At 40.6% G+C, this 19540-nt stretch overlaps 2 protein-coding genes across 10 annotated transcripts in view; one reads left to right on the top strand and one right to left on the bottom strand.

The window, feature by feature from the left end:
- EBF3 (EBF transcription factor 3) overlaps positions 1 to 19540 on the bottom strand; it is a gene marked incomplete at its 3' end in the record, with an annotated part of 663555 nt that overhangs the window by 386855 nt on the left and 257160 nt on the right. The gene's annotated exons all lie outside the window — the stretch shown is intronic.
- Positions 1 to 19540, top strand: part of MGMT (O-6-methylguanine-DNA methyltransferase) — a 183811-nt gene that overhangs the window by 158069 nt on the left and 6202 nt on the right. For all 9 annotated transcript variants that reach the window (XM_081863337.1, XM_081863335.1, XM_081863336.1 and 6 more), the window contains one exon: positions 7240 to 7379. In XM_081863337.1, coding sequence (XP_081719463.1) covers positions 7240 to 7379 — 140 coding nt within the window. The remainder of the gene's footprint in view (positions 1 to 7239; positions 7380 to 19540) is intronic.

Below are 19540 nucleotides of genomic sequence, written 5' to 3'. Positions count from 1 at the left end.
GATAGCCATGTTCAAATATATAAAAGGATGTCACATAGAGGAGGGAGAAAGGTTGTTTTCTGCTGCTCCAGAGAAGCGGACACGGAGCAATGGCTCCAAACTACAAGAAAGAAGATTCCACCTAAACATTAGGAAGAACTTCCTGACAGTAAGAGCTGTTCGACAGTGGAATTTGCTGCCAAGGAGTGTGGTGGAGTCTCCTTCTTTGGAGGTCTTTAAGCAGAGGCTTGACAACCATATGTCAGGAGTGCTCTGATGGTGTTTCCTGCTTGGCAGGGGGTTGGACTCGATGGCCCTTGTGGTCTCTTCCAACTCTATGATTCTATGATTCTATGAATGTAACCACAAAATACAAGTCCATGTTGCAAGGCGGTAGAGAACCATATTCCTCTGATTATAGCAGGAATGGGGTTCCTCCGGTTCACAGGTCAATCTTTGCACACCTAGGGTTCCATGTTGGCACATGGGCCATTTCCCCCCAAATTATGATTACCCACTCATCAGCTAATATCGCTTGTATTGTCATCTGATGGGTTGAAAGATGAAGTCCTGCTGTGTTGACAGAGTGTAGGCACGCAGCTAAATAAGTAGAATGTAATCCCTGTTTAGCAGCTGGTGAAGGAAGGGTTAAATTCTGCTTAGTTCAGTGGAATTCCAATGCAAGCTCCTTCTTGATTAAGGTAGGGATTTGCAAGGACCCCCCTGTTGAAAGGGAGGTGCTTAAGTTTCTCAGTCTGGATTATAGTTTCCATTCATGAAAACTATAAAATCTTGGTGTGACGTCTAACCTAACAAAAAGATCTGGAGAACTCTTGAAGACCATTCTTTGGCATTTTGCTTGATCCTAATAAAAGTATTACCCAGTTGTGGATACTGAAGGGAAATTTCTGCCCCATGATAAGAGGGCAAAATTTGAACACCATCAGAAACTCAAATATCCTCTCTTCGAAAAACAGTCCACTTGCATGTTTGCTGGGTCTCTGGGCATTTGTTGTATCAGTCATTTTCGGTGATACATCGTTGATCAAAGCAGCAGACCAAAGTTCAGTATGAACTCAGATTTCCTCACCATACATATCTTTTGAGAGGCAAAATATCTATTGTGTCCTTTGAAATAAGGAATGGACTTTTGCCTCTCCGTAGCATCCCCTGTCAGGTAGATTTATCTACAATGTTGGAAGCAGCAGGAACGCAGTCAGAGCTGTAGCGAAGGCGGCAACTAAACTTGCCAAAGGGAAACAGAATGAAAGAAAATAATGCAAGATGAAAGGGGGTTAAAGAAGTCTTGATATCTATCTCGTCCGCAGCTAACTCTATATATGATAGGAAAACCATGCTTCAACTAATGAAGTTGACGCTTAAGAAATTGTCATTTTTTTAAAAGAATGTGTTTCCACCTGACCCACAAATTTATATTTGAGGGCATATCTGGAATTTAAACATTTTCATAATCCTGTTGCTCCTCTGTAATTTGTTTGCCTATCAAAAAGCATCAGTTTGCAGCAGAGTCCATACATTTGCAAAAATGGCCTGGAAGAAGCTGCTCTCATATGAGAAAACTGCAGGTGCTTTGTAATCCTTAGCATTGCTCCAAATACCGTATTTTCCCGTCTATAAGTTGCCCCCATGTATATTTTGGGAGACTCAGATTTAAGAAAATGGGGGGAGATGGCCCCGTGTATAAGATGCCCCATGATTTTTTACATTTTGGGGGGGGGGGACCTAGTCTTATACACAGAAAAATACAGTAATTGGGAAAGCAAGTGCCCCTGGATATAACAACAATTACTGAAGAAGGGTGCTGCCTATGTACAGCTACACTGAATCTCAGTGTCAGAACAATCTTACTTTGTGGTTCGAGGACCCGACCCCGCGAAGTGAAATGAAGACCCAAAGACACGTGATATAAGGTTAATGGGCTAGAAAAGGCCACAACTTTATTGATTACAGCAATGAAAAGGTATTGGCTTAGGCATTGGATCGAAACAAGTGGGTTTATTCACCAGTAGGTGGAGCCTGTTGATGCTGATCCAACTATAGGCTCACCTCCTGCTGTCACTGAGGGTCGTGCCATGGCCTCCCGCCAAGCAGGCATCGGACAGAATACATGACCGCCAGATTCCTTTAACGGAATACCCCTAAACATTGAAGGCATAGGCGATGGCCACACCTAGCACTTCGACACACCACAACACATTATTCCAATGCCTAACCTACCCACCAATACCACAAAAGTTGTGACGATTGCTATGAGGTAGGCGAAAAAACCAAAAAGCCTAATGCCAAATGGAAAAACTCCTACCAGGCCCCCCCGACAACCAGGGCGACCAACCTAAGGTCCATAGCAAGGCCAATGACCTAGGCCCTAACTAAAAGGGAGTGGCGGGTGGGTGACTCGCAACGGGACGACGACGAGGAATGAGGCCAGGGAGAGGCTGGCGCTGCAGCAAAAGGCTGCTGAACACGCCCCCTCCGTGGCACCTGGTTGGATGGCCACGGGGGGGGGGGCGTGAGCGCCAGCCAGGTGAGCTGGAGGCAGGGGGCAAATGCCCCCTGCTGGGCGGTGCTCGGGCTCCCGCCCACAACCACTCCCCTCTCTTTCAGGGAGGAGAGTCTTTGTCATAAAGTAATACATGAAAGCGAGTTAGGAGCATTTTGAAGACCTTCTGGTGCATATCTTCACTGCATTACCAATGGATTTGTTTATGTTAACAGCAGTCATTGAAACATGCATTCATTGAACACTCATCTAACCTACTGCTCAGCAGATAGAACCCTTTCTGCCCTTGGGGGTGAACTGCTTTTCTGCATCCCAGTTTTATAAAGCTGCCCTACCCAGACCTTGCAGGGAAAACAAAATCTAGGCTTAACCATAAATTTCCCATCTTGGCGGGTTTGGGGTGGGGCAGTCTTGCAACGCTTGGCAGATGAGGGGGGAAAGATGTAACAAGTGGAGCTTGCATTGCTCATAGGTTTGTATAAGTTCAGTGGAATGTCCTTACTTTCTTCATTACCTTGGACTATAAACAGAGAATGTGGATATCAGTGCATATTTTTCCTATATATTTAGCCATGGCCAATATTTGCATCCATATTGAACATTTGGGAAGGTCAGCCACCTCATTTTGAGTAGATTATATTTTCAGGCACTAGCAGGGAATTTAGTAATAAAATATTTGGCACAGTCACAGAGCTGCTTGCCTTAAACTAATTATTGTGTTTGCTGCCTACAGGATGAAATTAAAATTTCAGATACATTTATATACACACACACATACACACACACACACACACACAGAGAGAGAGAGAGAGAGAGAGAGAGAGAGAGAGAATCATTTTATAAACATGCACAAGCATCATTTAAAAATGTATCTGAAATGTTAATTTCATCCTGTAGGCAGCAAACACTATACAGTGGTACCTCGGGTTACATACGCTTCAGGTTACATACGCTTCAGGTTACAGACTCCACTAACCCAGAAATAGTGCTTCAGGTTAAGATCTTTGCTTCAGGATGAGAACAGAAATCGTGCTCCAGTGGCGCAGCAGCAGCAGGAGGCCCCCATTAGCTAAAGTGGTGCTTCAGGTTAAGAACAGTTTCAGGTTAAATACGGACCTCCAGAACGAATTAAGTACTTAACCCGAGGTACCTCTGTAGTTAGTTTAAGGGAAGCAGCTCTGAGACTATCTCTCTCTCTCTCTCTCACACACACACACACTGAATTCTCTGTTAGCGCCTGAAAATGTGCAAGTGTTGTGTGCATGGGGCATGTATGAGCATATGAGTGTGGGGTGGCGCCTCTCACTACCTTGTTAGGTATGCATTTTTGTGTGTGCTCTGGATCAATATGAGCAGTACCAAATAACATACCTCCCCAGCCCTGTCCACGTTTTTGTTGGCCACGCTCCACCACTGGCATGCAGCCTCCTGAGGTGAGGGTTGGGCCCAAGTGAATGCAGACTTCAGGCATTAAAAAAAGCTGCCCAAACCTTGCTTTACATTTACTTACACTGACTATCCACTGGTCATTTTGTAGTATCTCTGAAAAGATCCACCTGGATTTTTGCTAACCTAAATAGTTTGGTTTCATCCATAAACTTGTCTGTCTCACTACTCGCCCCTGATTCCAGATTAACCAGTCACAGTACAGATTGGGGGGGGGGGGGGCTTGCTTACTTCATTGCAAGAACTATTCCTTTGCTCTTGCCCTGTGCTTGCTGTCTGCCTGTCTGCACTCCTAACAGTTTCATGCAAGCTGCTTTTATAACATCAGCCTGCCTTTGATTCCAGTTGGCTTCTGCTATGGTGGTGCACTGCTTTTGTGCCGTGCAGAATATATCTTCAGGACCTGCCCCAAGGAGTCATTAACCTGACAGGGAGACTGCCGGGGTGGGCGGGAGGGGGGCAATTGCCATCAGCTGAGCCTGCTGTGGGTGGCTGCAAGACTACATTTCCCAGTATGCATCACATGAAAGGATGGGAAGCTTAAGTCAAGAGCAAACTGATAAGAGCCCCCTGTTTCTAAAATTAATTATCAAAATTCACCTTGTAAAATCAAAAGGCAGGCAGAGCAGCGCATGGGGGCACAGCCCAACCCACAGAAGAATAATGAAATGGAATGGGGGAAATCCACTCTTCCCTTGTTGCAATTGGATTTCAAAATAGGCCTTTCTAAAGAAATGACAGTAAACAAAATCTGTTTGCCTAAGGAAACTCTCCTAGCAATCAGCTAGTAACACAACTCCATGTGCTAATGAACCCAAAGCTGTTAATATGGTTTCTTCAGTTAAATTGATTCATGAATTTTGAAGAGAACATTATCTAATGAATTTTCTTTGAATAGAAAGCAATTAAAAGGACAAATCAGTCTGATTAACCCCAAAGTCACCCTAGTGCCACAAATGGTGTACAGTTTGAAATTATATCATAAAAAACTAGAGCAGATTTGCTATCTCTTCGCCCTCTACTAATCCATGTAAATTAATGAACAACAAAGTTAATTTCTTTGATGACCCTTTTCTAGTATCACCTGGATTATGCTGATGTTTAATTTGCTTAATGTTATAATAAAAGCTAAACAGATTTTTTTTCAATGAAGTGATTATCATTCTGTTCAGTTAAGAAGTGATTTTTTTAAAATATTATTTAAAACAAACATAAAAGTAGGTGGGTTTCAGAACAAAGAGAGAATACTTTTCCCAGACTGCGTATTGTGTGAGTGACTTTTTTGTTATATTGACAGAATAGAAATGTAATTTACCCTCCTGAAAACCTTAAGTTTGTTAGCCTCAAAAGCACTGCTTGCCATTTCAGCTTGAGCTTCCTCACTGCCATTGTCTTTCAAGTAGAAGGTTTTTTTTTGGGGGGGGGGGCGTGATCCATGGTAAGCTGAACTCTCTAGTTTGCATGTTCAATGATTCAGTCTGCCTTCTTAGCTCTCTGCTTGGATGCAAGGTGGAGGAAGAAACATGGGGAAATGTAGCTCAGAGCAGATGTGAAATTTCCCCATTTTCTCGCCATAGTGAGGTGAATGAGGATGTTATGTTTCTACCTAGGTATCGTGCATCAAACTCTTCTTTTTTGTTTCAACTGCTGGGAAGGAAAAGTGGTGGACTAATGCTCTCTTTTCCAAAGACACTCTCTGAGCCCATGTGGACACAGTCAGTAACGTGAATTTTTCCAACACACCAGCTTGGCAGAACCCTTTTGGTTATAGGCCTCCAAACATTTCAGCAGCTGATTGGGATGACTCTACAAGAAAAGCAGCTCCCAAGGTATTCTTGTACAATTCAAAAACCAAGGCACCTCTTCAGATTGGCTGCAGGAGCTTCCTGCACTCAATCGGAAGCCACATAGGACGTTCTGCTTCTGCAAAAAAGTTCGCAAACCGGAACACTCACTTCCGGGTTTGTGGTGTTCGGGAGCCGATTTGTTCGGGAGCCAAGCCGTTCGACTTACCAAGGTACCACTGTAATGTTTAAAGTAGGTCTATGTGCGTTAGACTTGGGCAGCGCAGGTGCATCAGAGTTTCAGACTGGAGAAAACTCAGCAAAGCGCCATCTGCTGCAACGGTGCCTGTAGTTGGATCATGCCGGGTCAGCTACAGGCAATTTTTAATCACCATAGATCATGGGTAGGCAAACTAAGGCCTGGAATCTGGATCCTGCCCAATCACCTTCTAAATCCGGCCCGCAGACGGTCCTGGAATCAGCATGTTTTTACATGAGTAGAATGTGTGCTTTTATTTAAAATACATCTCTGAGTTATTTGTGGGGCCTGCCTTGTGGGGCCTGCCTGGTGTTTTTACATGAGTAGAATGTGTGCTTTTATTTAAAATGCGTCTCTGGATTATTTGTGGGGCATAGGAATTCGTTAATATTTTTTTCCCCAAAATATATTCCGGCCCCCCATGAGGTCTGAGGGACAGTGGACCGGCCCCCTGCTGAAAAAGTTTGCTAACCCCTGCCATAGATGAATGTCTCATTATGAGGCAGCAGCTACGTTAGCAGGTTGCCATGTTCTTTTGCTTCCCTCCATGCCTTATTAAGAACAATATGAAAATCAAGTGTAACTAGACAGAAAATTAATAAGTCTTTGATTTCTAAAAGGAGTTTTTTTCTTCTTCCCCCATTTAAATGTGCAGCAAATTTTCAGAGACACAGGCAGTTTCTGATATCTACAATGCTAAATGGTAGCTAGAGGGTCTTTGCTGGGGGTAAAATAAAAAATAAAAACAGTCAGCTAGGGTAATACAGTCTGCTGGCTGTAGGGCTTCCTTTATAGTGTGACCCAGCTGAAGTTTGAAATTAGGAAATACAAGCTTTATAAAATAAGTACCGCCAGTTATTCCCTTCCTCCCCTTCTTTTTTTTTTTTAATTTGACTGTATGCTAATTTATACTCTGCCAATTTAATGGGAAAGCACATTGTATGTGTTAACAGGATAATTGTACTGGAAGCAAATTAAAAATATAGGAAAATCAAAGCACTGAATGCCTTTTTAATAGTGATCAATTACTTGGAGCACAGTCTCTAATAATCATGAATTTAAATATAGAACACAATAATAGAACTGATTGGTGTGCTAATTCGAAAGAGAAAATGTTGCTCTTCATACCCTAGTTTAAATGTCAGTCTTCCTGACTATTTTTGTCTTGGGTAGATAAAAAAAAAAAGCCTTGCTTCTGAACATTGTGTTGCTTCTTCCTTTTTTATTTTTCTTTTATTTTTCCTTTTCAGCTTCATTCACCAGAGAAGTGTTGTGGACCCTGTTGAGAGATGTGAAATTTGGAGAGGCAGTTTCTTACAAGCAATTAGCGGACCTGGCAGGCAACAGCAAGGCAGCCAGAGCTGTGGGAGGAGCAATGAGAAGCAATCCTGTAAGTTCATGTCAACTTTTAAAATAAAGTTGATGGAAGATGGTGGTTTTAGATAGAAAGCTTTGCGGGCTAAATGTCATTAGATTAAATATATCTGCTGTGAAAACTACTCTACCCATGAGTAATAAGGTCAGTAAGTGTTTTTAATCAGCATTAATGCATAAACCAGTTTAATATGATTTATTTCCTCCATCATTTATTTGAAATAGGAGTGCTGCATTTATTTTAATGCATCCACCTGTACAAATTTAGTTCATTTTCCTTTCTTTTTTCTTCAATGAAATAAAAGGCTTATGCTTTTTGGATAGGTACTAGTCCCACTCAGAGATGAGATCGTCTTTTAGATTCTTAATAGCATTAGGGTGGTGCGGAGGTAACACATTTTGTTTCATTACCTGCAAACAGTTCTGGTTACATGAGCTCATATGGTGGGAAAGGGCAGAATGCCCTCTGCACTCATATAGGAACAAGTTTGACTTGGATCCCCAATGTGTCAGGTTCTGGATTTTGGGAGACAGGCACGTTCCAGCCTCCTTCGCACAGCGAGTCACATTGTCTCCGTATTCCTGTGGCATAGCTCCATTAAAGACTCTCACCAATTTAGGCAATGTAGAACACAGCCTTTTAGTTGTAGCAAGCTAGGGATATAATTATACATTAGTTTAGTCATTTTTGCCCCATTAGTGACGTGTGTCTGACAATTGCCTCAGATATTTTTTAATTTCATATTATTACCTTGGCATGAGAATTGGCTGGCATTTGTTATTGTGACCTATGTTGTAAGTGTGAAGCTATCTAGGTGCTGGCACAAAGTTTTAGAATGACCTTACTGATTTGCTTTCATTATCAAAGGACAGGGAAGGGGGGGGAAGGATTCTGGCCTTGTAATGCTTTGCTTTGGTTTGCATTTGAAAGTGTCTCCCCTTTATGGGGGGGGAAAGCCCCTAAACAGTAGCAGCATCCCCATCATATATTTTCTCTGCAGCATTTAATTGCATTTTGATGCAACAACTGATCCAAAGCCCTGCAGCCTTTTGAACTTCGGGTACTAGCACCAGAGCTAATGGTTCAGCGGTATCAATCAATCATTCATCACTATGTTGCCCAAAGAAAGGCAGAAGCAGCCAGGGCTAAATCTGAACCAGAATTTTCCATGCCAGAGCTCAGTCCTAGAACCTGAAAAGCAATATTTTTTTAATGCTTTTGAGTCATGATACCCCACATTCAAACACTGAAGTCTGGGGTGCATGGGTACTGGTCATGTGGGGCAACTTGGCAGAGCTGAGTCCTGGAACAGCTAGTAGCAACTGATTCTGAGTGAGAATGGGAAGGTTTGTGTGGTATCTTGTTCCTGCCATTTACCTTCAAGACTCATTTGCACTCAATATGACTGCTAGTATCATGAGTCTCTTCCACCAGCTTGGGCGTAGATTGAAAGAAGCTGAAGCTACATATAGAGAGAGTATGAAGCTAATTCAGACATCTCCACCTTAGCATACAGCACTTGCTGTAGTCCATAAAATTTCCTTCATGCTCACCATGAAGCTTCTCAATTATGAGGTAGGCTTTGAGGACCTGTGCCTTGTGTTGACCAACAGGACAGATTGGAGCTGTTGGTGTTGTACTATCCACTTTGTTGCCTGAGGTGGGCCTAGCTGGCTGAGGTGGGCTGAAGTGTGGTGTTGGAGAACCCCAGGGTGCTAGTTCTGGGAGACTTCAATATCCACACCAAGCCTACCTTGACTATACCAGCTCAGGATTTCATAGCAACCATGGGGTTGTCACAAGTTCTCATCATAGGGTAGGACACAGTCTTGATGCAGGGTGTGAGTGGAGTTGGCTGAATAGGAGAGGGGTGAATTTTCTCCATTATCATAGACAGGCCATTGTCTGGTGAAATATTGGTTTTACAGCTCCAATCCCCATCTACAAGGGCATGGGGCCCATTAGGCCGACTCACCCCTGGAAAGGTATGGAATCCCAGGGATTCCTGAATGCTACAGAGGATTTTCCACAAACCAAAGCTGGTGATCCTGTCAGTGCCTTGGTGTTGCTATGAAATAGTGAGGAGTGTCAGGCTGTTGACCTGATTGCTCCTGGGGGCCCCTCTGACACCGTGGAGCCTGGTAGGCTTCCTTGTTTTCCAGGGAAAAGGTTAGAGGACAAGTGGTGTAAGAGTCAAAGTGCAAAGTTGATCAGAGCGCAGAGCCGTGCCTCCTACATGGTGGTGAAGGTGGCAGATAAGGCTTACTTTTCTGCCAACATTACATCCTTGAGTAGCGGGCCAGCTAGCTGAGAGGGGCTGGCCAGGTAGGTCCAGGGAGTGGTTAACTCATCTTGGTGTGTGGGCGAGTGAGGTGCCTGATTCCTTGAAGGGGGATGGTAGGGTGGCCAACTTGTAAAGAAGCTCTTCCTGGACCCTGAAGAACTTGACAACTACTCCCTGGTCATTAATATCCCTTTTATGGGTAAGGTACTTGAGAGGATGGTGGCAGTCCAGTTGCAGATACTCTTGGAGGAACCTGATTATCTCAACCCATTTCATTCTGGGTTCAGGCCCACTTTGGGAATGTAATTGGCCTTGGTTGCCCTGGTAGGTGAGCTTATTCAGGAGCAGAACAGTGCGAGAATATTGTAGGATAATGACCCAAAGACAAGCATTTTCTGCTGTTGCTCCTGATTTGTGGCACGAGGAACCAGCAGTTGCTTCAGATGTTTTGCAAATACTTCTCTTTTTGTCCATGTATTTCCTGATCTAGAACATCAGACTCTTTTTTTTTTATGTCTATGAATCTTTGTTTTATGTTCTTTTACGCTGTTGTCTCATTGGTTTTAGGTTGTATTTTGTTTCACTAGATATTGTTTCTGTATTGTTCAAAGTGTATTCCACTTAGAGATATTTTTTTAAAATGCTAAGCATTTTATACATGCTCTTAAATAAATAAATATCAAATTTAACTGTAAACGTTTTGCTAATATTTCACTTACATTAAAACAAAATATATAAAATTATTTCCATCAGTCTAGATTTCAGTGCATACATGAAACTCTTCTTTAATCAAGAAGACAGCTCTATGAATGGATGCCTTTGCATGCCTAGAGCTGTCCTCTGAATTAACATGAATGTGGACGATATAGGCACTCTATAGGCATTGGATCCTATGGACCCACAAGAGATTGCTTAATTAGTATAGTGCTTTTTGCAGAAAGGCTACATATTATTGGGCTATTGCAAAGCATTTCATTGCATTCACAAAACACAATGCAACCAGTATATATAAAATCAGTGCTTTTTCTGGGGGGACATGGGGGGGGGACGCATACCCCTAAACATTTTGTGAATTTTGGTTTGGCCTCGTTGAAGGGCAGTATTTCAATATGAGTAGGAAAATGAGAGTACCCCTAAACATTTTTTAAAGAAAAAAAGCACTGAATAAAATGACCATATTTACAATTTGTACAGACATCAGTCCGAATTGTCTTTGCTAATATAGGAAAACATGATCTTGTGAGGATCTGGAATTGGAGTGTTACTAGAAATCAGACTTTTTAAAAAGGCTATGAGAGTCGATATTTCTAATATCCCTGATTTGTTTCCCTAAGAAAAAGTGTTATTTCACACTGCAGATCTTGCCCACCTAATTTCTGGAGTGTGCATTCTACAGGTCTCCTTTTGTAGTTAGGTTGATCACATAATTCATACACTGACCTTCAACTTTATGAGAAGGTGGAAAAGGTGCTGGCAGCAGCTGAGAGATGCAACATCTTTGCTTTAAATTATGCCAAGGACTTGGTGGAGATGGCTCACCTTTTTGTGAAGAAAACTTCAAATAGTTTAGTGCAGTTTAGATTGATTGTGATGGCTGCAGTCCTTAAAAGGAACCCATAAAGTTCAATTAAAAATCTCATTAGAATAGGATGGGAAGATCAAAAAGAAATCATACAGACCCCTGGGAATTGGAGAATGTTGGGCTGATTTGTCCAAGACTATCATAAATGATTCTTCTATGACTTAAATATCGTATGTTTAGTAGAACTGCTAGTACAAGCTGCAGTAACTGCCTAGGATTTTTGTTGTTGCCAATTTTATATGCTTATGTTATCATTCAAGCTAAAACCTGACACTAACATCGATCTAGCATAAGTGAAGTGTGTTATTCAGTCAAAATGTTTAAAACATTCAAGACTGAATGGAGTAATTGTGCATTTAAGAGAAGATTGTGAAGCATTGATTTGGAATGTGGTACGCACATAAACCTAGTTGTGCATTAATTCCTTAGGTGGCTAGCAATAAAACTGGAACACATGCTGGTTCATATTACAGTATTTGTTTCTATCACAGAACAGGGGGGAGAAAAAGCAATAGGACATGAACAAACCGAAAGATTATTTTTTGCTAAGTGTGATTTCTGTTGTGTGTTATAACTTGATATTTCAGCTGTTTCCATTATGGCCTCCCTGATCTATTTTTGACAGTTTGGCAGCTTTCTGTAACTATTCAGTCTATCAACCAGTATAATAGGATGGTCAGTTTTCCGCTGTATCAAATTGAAAACCCCTAACAAGCAGAGCATCACAGTTGTGCAACTTTCTGTTCCATCCTCAGACTGAAATTGCTAAATGCAGTTCAAAAGCAATCAATACATTGTGCAGGGAGTTTTTCCCCCCTCACCTTTTTCTAAACAAACACATTATTGAGGAGTTAGTTTATTCACAGATTGCCACGAGCGTTAATGACCACCCTGAGTCTTGTTCTGCCAGTCACCTAGCTGGCTGTTGATAAAGATTTAGCATCATGTTCTAAGTGTCAAGCCTGTCAGTAGTGCTGAACCATTTGACCAGAAGAAAAAACGCAGAGGGAGCTATTGATTACAGCTTCTCAGTGTCACTTGTTCACCAGGATTTAGGTATTGATGAGGCTGCGAGTGAAAACAAGCTCTTTCCCTTGTGGGCCTCTACCCAGAAGAACAAAAGCAAAGTTGGAGAAAATATTCAGCTGGTACCAGAATCAGAGGGATTCCATTATTGATTGAAAGGCCCCTTCATGTTATTTTTTGTTGGAGACAAATCTATGGGTTTGGAAGTTTTATAGCATTTGAGAAAGAGGCACTGTAAGTGATGGATTCATGTATTGGATGAATTAGATTTCCCAGCATGAAAATTTCAATGGGGCTGTAGTAATATGAGCTGCTGAGTTATTGATAAAAATTGCATTAAATGCAACTGAAGCTCTAAAGCAAAAGCCTTTGGCAGTATTTTCCCCTCCAAAATATCCTCAGGGCTCTAAAAAAAATTTTTGTGCATTTAATTATTTTTAGTTGGCTAAATGTTGTCACCACAATTAAACCAAAAGGAGGCATTGATCAATCTTGTTAAATGGCACAGGTGATATAGTACCTGTAGTGCATTTTTTCACTACTGCTGAGAATCATGCATTCATAGCATAGGTGCCTAAATTTTAAAGATGCACTGACTGCTTTTATAACTAATATGATGTTTGTTTTTCAGTGAGAACCAGAAAGTATTTTCCACCCTTAGCATTGTATCTAGCAGTATTGCTCAACTCAGAGTAAAGTTGCATCAGCGGACTGATGCGGGGAGCCATTTTCTATATATATATATATATATATATATATATATATGCAGGTTTTGGTGTCCTCGGGTGTCTTCCCGTGTAAAAGTTGGGGTGTCTAGGCGACGTTTCGACGAGGTCTCACTCGTCATCTTCAGGCTGGTGCTTTCGGCTTCTTGTTACTGGAACAGAGTAACAAGAAGCCGAAAGCACCAGCCTGAAGATGACGAGTGAGACCTCGTCGAAACGTCGCCTAGACACCCCAACTTTTACACGGGAAGACACCCGAGGACACCAAAACCTGCATTCCTGTACCCGTGAAAATCTACGAAAGCATATATATATATATATATATAGTCATACTTTAAACCATGGAATATTATTTTATTTTAAAAATGGAATAAAGTTGCTTCCCTCCTGCCTGCAGTCCCTCACACTTAACCTGCATCTGCTCCACATGTGTGTTTTGGGGATGCCTTCTGGAGCAGATTTAGTGGGGAGTGCTACAAGGGAATGGAGGATCACAGAAAATTGCTTCCCTCTCCATTCCACTGATGGAAGCCTTACCATCAGCTCAGTGGCACTGTAAATCTATGACTCCTACACTGTAGAAGAATGAGAATGGAAAGAGCATTATCACTGGAAGTTCCTAATTTCCCACCATACATACTATCAAAGTATTTGAGTTGCATTACTTGCTAGACAGCAGGTGGGAGAGTTGACACATACACTCCAGCTCTATTGATTATTATTAATAATAATAAATTTTATTTATACCCCACCCTCCCTGGCCAGAGCCAGGCTCAGGGCGGCTAACACTAGTAAAATTACAATAAAAATATAATGGGGGGGACCAATTTAAAATACAGGCTAAAATACAATTTAAAATGCAGCCTCATTTTAAAAGTAGCCCATAGATCAAAACCATGCAAACAAGGGTCAGACTGAGTCCAAACCAAAGGCCAGGTGGAACAGCTCTGTCTTGCAGGCCCTGCAGAAAGATGTCAAGTCCCGCAGGGCCCTAGTCTCATGTGACAGAGCGTTCTACCAAGTACTGAAAAGGCCCTGGCCCTAGTTGAGACCAATCTAACCACCTTGCGGCTTGGGACCTCCAAAGTGTTGTCATTTGTGGACCTTAAGGTGCTCCGCGGGGCATACCAGGAGAGGCGATCCCATAGGTACATGGTACAGTGATGGTACAATACTTATTTTCTGATTGATGTGTTATTGAATGTGTGCTTAATTCTGTAGTTCGTTTTCCAAAAGTATCCATTTAGCTGATAGAATATCAGCCTTCCTGGCTCAGGTAGGGCAGTTCCAGCTTCCCATGCAATCATCTCTTGCTCCAGTATATTTTAATGGTAACCCAGACCTTTGTGGTTGCAGTTACACTCTCAGTGCATATTTGTTGCAGAATTTACACACCCATAGACCTACAGTATAGTCCTTCTATTGCGCAGTAGTAAACATTGCCCTGAAATTCTGAGAACTTACCATTTGTAGTTTTTATTCTGGTACCAAAAAATATCCTCCAAACTGGCTGATTTTCGCTGCTGCTGTGCTTTTTTGTCTTAAGCAACTGCAAATGATTAAATATTTCAAAATCTAGAAATGACATTTGAAATAACCAACATGTGAGGATACAGTGTTAATATTTTTTAAAGTTATTCTTATTTTTACTTCAAGCAATGTGCAAAAACAAAATAGAACACACAAAAATCCAAACCTACCAAAAACCTCTGCAATAGTTTCTGGAAAAGGAAGAAATATAAGGAAGATTTTTTTTCCAAATAAAAACGAACCCCCGGGAAGCACACTTCTTCTGACATCACAGCCTTGGTTTGGTTTTTGAGACATATTAACTATCCTGAGATACTTAAGAATGGGTTGTTTCAGTTCTACTTCTTTTCAGCCTTCGTATGAAAATGATTTACTGTTTTTATAGCCTTTTTGTCAGACGACCCATTCTGTATTTCTGTTTCTTTAATGCATTATGCTTTGATCATATTATTGTTCTGGTTTTAATTGAGATTTTGCACACAGCATAGATACAATTTTATATGAAATTACAGAACAGGATAGAAAGAAAGAAAGAAAGAAAGAAAGAAAGAAAGAAAGAAAGAAAGAAAGAAAGAAAGAAAATAAATAAATAAATAAACAAATAAATAAATAAATAAATAAATAAATAAATAAGAAAATAAATAAGAAAGCACGCACCTTGGGATATAAAATTTCCCCCCAACACATTTGTTTTTGCATTTTTTTATGGGTTAAACCCATCTATTCCCCACAATAGTCTGCTTTCCAACAATAGAATGGTGCCAAAATCAGCTAGTCCTCACGCCCTGCCCATTACCCCACCCCTATAAATCCCGCGTCAATAGTTTCCTGAGATTCAGGGTACAGTGTTAGAAAAATCTTTTTGTTTTTGTTTTTGTTTTTATGACCCTGCACACTCAATCTGTAGCAGCCTTGCCACACTTAACACCAATATTCATAAGGGCATATTCAATTCATATACAGATTGTTCAACCCAAGCCAAAATTAAAGCATCATAAAATTTGATGCCAATGTTGCTAGATTCCTGACTGCCACTTCAATATACCCTCCAACATACAAGTGCATTTGTTTTATGTTATATGTGAGAGCAGCTTGCTATAATGAAAAGGGGAGCAAGTGTTGAGGGTAAGGCAGTGGCATGAGATTTGGAAGCTGATATAGCCTGTTTAAGATTTTTAGAAATATTTCAAAACAGAGCACCAAAGGAGCTCATATGGTATCAAGTTTATTAACGCAGATGAAATAGTCACGTATTGTTTGTGAGATCTATTGCAACTAGTTTCCGCTTCACAATTTTCAAGATGTTTTTTGTGCACTTCCAACCAGCAGGTCTCAATATTCCGTTTTTTAACATTCCGCGCCAGATACCATCTTTAAAACAAGTGGTGCTACCATGTTTGTAAATGCTCAAAAAATTAATATACTCATTTCAAGATGAGCTCCATCTTCTCTGTAAAAATGCTATAATTTGTGCACATTGGCTGAATGCTGAAAATGACTTGTAACTTGTAAATGATGGTATGCAATTTACAAAACAATATGCCCCAAGGTGAGGGTATGGTTTATATAAATTTGACCTTTACAAAAGTTTTGTAGTAGCAAAAACAAAAAAAACCCTCAAGAGTCTGACCAAATCAGCCAGTTTAAAATTTCACCAAATAAATCATCAGTTTAAAAGCCATTAATAGTGTAAGACATTGGGATGTTTGCAATATATGGAAGGAAAAAGAGTCTCGTGCTTGGGCAGTGCACTTCCTGCCCCTGTACTACAGATCCTAAACATACATTTGCACACACACAAAAGTCACAAGTCAGTGTAGCTATTCAAAATCTTTTTTTAAAAAATGTGTTCAGCTTATGCTGACAATTCAATATGAGGACAAGTTCCTTCCTTAAAAGTTTTGTTGCTCAAAACTTATGCTCTCTCCACACCCCCAACTTTTACAATTTAACATAACTGGTATGCTAATATGCTAGTATGAGAAAAGCAAATTTTCCTGGCACTTGCTGAAATCCTAATACAAGTTACTAATTAATTCATTATATGTTGTTTCCGTTTGTCTTATTTTAGTTTGTTTATTTACTTCATGTGTTCATTGACTGATGAATTGATTTATACAATTTATATCCTGCACAGTAAATTTAATTCCCAGGGCAGCTAACAATGTCATAAGAAACAATGGAAAAACTACTACTACTAATAATAATAGCTACCACAACAAAATGGCACACAGGTATACATTCAGATGGACTATAGAATCTAAACTGCTCTAAGCTAAAAATTCTAACACCAGGCATTCTTAAAAGCCTGGGGAAACTAAAATCTTTTCACCTGATGCCTTAACAGTAAAGTGGGCACCAAGCCTGTCTTTGCTCAAGACAGAATTCCAAAGGCCATGAACCACTGTTGACTAGGAATTACGGTAAGTCCCATTGAACTGAAGACTTACTTCTAAGTAAACATGAGCTCTTAAAACGTTTTTCTTTTTTTAAAACAAACACCTAACTACACATTCTTCTCAACAAACATTGGTTGCTCGTTGCCTAATTACCATATCTCTGTCCTGCTCTACTTACTAAGCTTCCTGATTGGCTCATCACATTACTTCCTGTTTTTAGTGTCCCCACTCTCCAAACGAGATAAGATCTTCTCAGATAAACTAAAAAAATTACCTGGGAATTCTACCATTCCCCAGGAATGTTTAAAGCAAGAGGTTAAGCATGCAAAGTAGAACTATCAGAATGTGCCTGGTGAAAAGGAGAAGGAAGAAAGACTAACTAACTATCCCCCACCCAGTTTAAGGAGGAAGCCTCTGTTCTCATCACAGTGAGGCATAAAGTTTCACCTGTCTAAGAGCGGTGCAGAAATAGGCAACTAGGTGCCCTTCCATCAGTCCCAGCCAGCATGGCTGGTAGTCAAGTAAGATGAAAGGTGTAGTCCAAAATGTTTAGAGGGTACCATGTTAGCCAGACTAGAGTCCAAAACACAAGCCCTCCACCCCTCAGCACTGAGACCTGCTTCCTCTGACAGTCAATCTCAAGAGTCTCAAGTCAGGATGTTAACTTGGTTAATTTGGTAATTGCAAGACTGGCTACCTCAGTCCATGTTGCCTGCTATCCCACTGGGTCTGGGCACATGTGGAAAGTTCCCCAGCTAGCTAGTGAAAGAGGCTTTCACAGGTTGGAGTGGGCAGCAGGTGACCCACATGGCCACCCATTTGTGGGTAAGTTCTTTTGGAGTGGTCAGGAAGCACTCGTGGTCCTTGGTTGTTGTTTTTTTTTAAATAAAATTTTTATTGCATTTTCAATTTACAAGATCAGAAATATAGAGACTTAGAAAAGAAAAAAAGAAAAAGAACAAACAAAAAAAACAACAGAAAAAGAAATAAAACAACTTTCAAATACATTTTTACATTACTAACTGGACTTCCCCACATCTCCCTCACCCTGCGTTCTTTACAATAAAACATATCAGCAAATTATTACCTTGTTTCGTACCTTATTTATATCTTTCAAAATATTATACTAAATCTAAAGTTCCTTTTATCAGCCATTTATACCTTAAAATGATACATAAAAAGAAAAAAAACTTTAAATTTCAACTTTTTCTTACTTATAACTTAGTCTTCTGTTTTCTCAGTCTAGTTGCAGGAGCTAGAGTTTCCAAATCATGCAGGTTCTTAACATTCATACAACTTATAATGTTTTTGTAAATAGTCCTTAAATTTTTTCCAGTCCGCTTCCATTGTTTCTTCTCCCAAATCTCGGATTCTACCTGTCATTTCAGCCAGTTCCATATAGTCCATCAATTGCGTCTGCCACTCTTCCAGCGTGGGGAGATCTTGTATCTTCCAATATTTTGCTATGAGTATTCTTGCTGCTGTAGTTGCATACATAAAAAAAGTTCTATCCTTCTTTAACACCTTTTGGTCCACAATGCCCAGGAGGAAGGCCTCTGGTTTCTTAGGAAAGGTGTACCTAAACACCTTTTTTAACTCATTATAGATCATTTCCCAGTAGGCCTTCACTTTTGGACAAGTCCACCAAAGGTGAAAGAATGTCCCTTCAGCCCCCTTACATTTCCAACATTTATTATCGGACCGATGATATATTTTTGCAAGTTTAACTGGGGTCATGTACCACCTATATATCATTTTCATAATATTTTCCTTCAGGGCATTACATGCCGTGAATTTCATTCCAGTGGTCCATAACCTTTCCCAGTCTTCAAACATAATGTTGTACCCAATATCTTGAGCCCATTTTATCATGGCTGATTTGACTGTCTCATCCTGAGTGTTCCATTTAAGCAGCAAGTTATACATTCTTGAGAGTACCTTGGTCTTAGGTTCTAACAGTTCTGTCTCTAATTTCGATTTTTCCACCTGGAATCCTATTTTTTTATCCGACTTAAAAACCTCTTGAATTTGGGCATAATGAAACCAGTCTTGCACCCTATTCTTTAATTTTTCAAAGCTCTGCAGCCTCCAGTTGTCTCCATTTTTTTCTATTATTTCCCAGTATTTCGGCCATCCGGCCTCCATATTGGGTCTTTTTCGAACCTTGGCCTCCACTGGTGATAACCATCTCGGGGTCTTACCTTCTAATAAGTCTTTATATTTTGTCCAGACCATAAATATAGCTTTCCTGACAATATGGCTTTTAAACATTTTATGAACCTTTACCTTGTCGTACCACAAATATGCATGACATCCAAAAACGTTATTGTACCCTTCCAGATCTAGGACATCAGTGTTCTCAAGAAGTAACCAATCTTTCATCCAGCAGAAAGCCGCAGCTTCATAATATAACCTTAAATCTGGCAGGGCAAACCCCCCCCCTCTCTCTTTTGCATCAGTTAGTATTTTAAATTTTATTCGGGGCTTTCTGCCCTGCCAGACAAACCTAGAAATATCCTTCTGCCACTTCCCAAAACATTCCACTCTGTCCACGATCTGTAGGGTCTGAAACAAAAATAACATCTTCGGCAATACATTCATCTTTATAGCTGCAATTCGACCCAACAAGG

This window comes from Podarcis erhardii, assembly GCF_964252035.2.
Source record: "Podarcis erhardii genome assembly, chromosome: 5".
In the NCBI taxonomy this organism is placed as follows: domain Eukaryota; kingdom Metazoa; phylum Chordata; class Lepidosauria; order Squamata; family Lacertidae; genus Podarcis; species Podarcis erhardii.
This window is presented reverse-complemented; position numbering and strand designations above follow the sequence as displayed.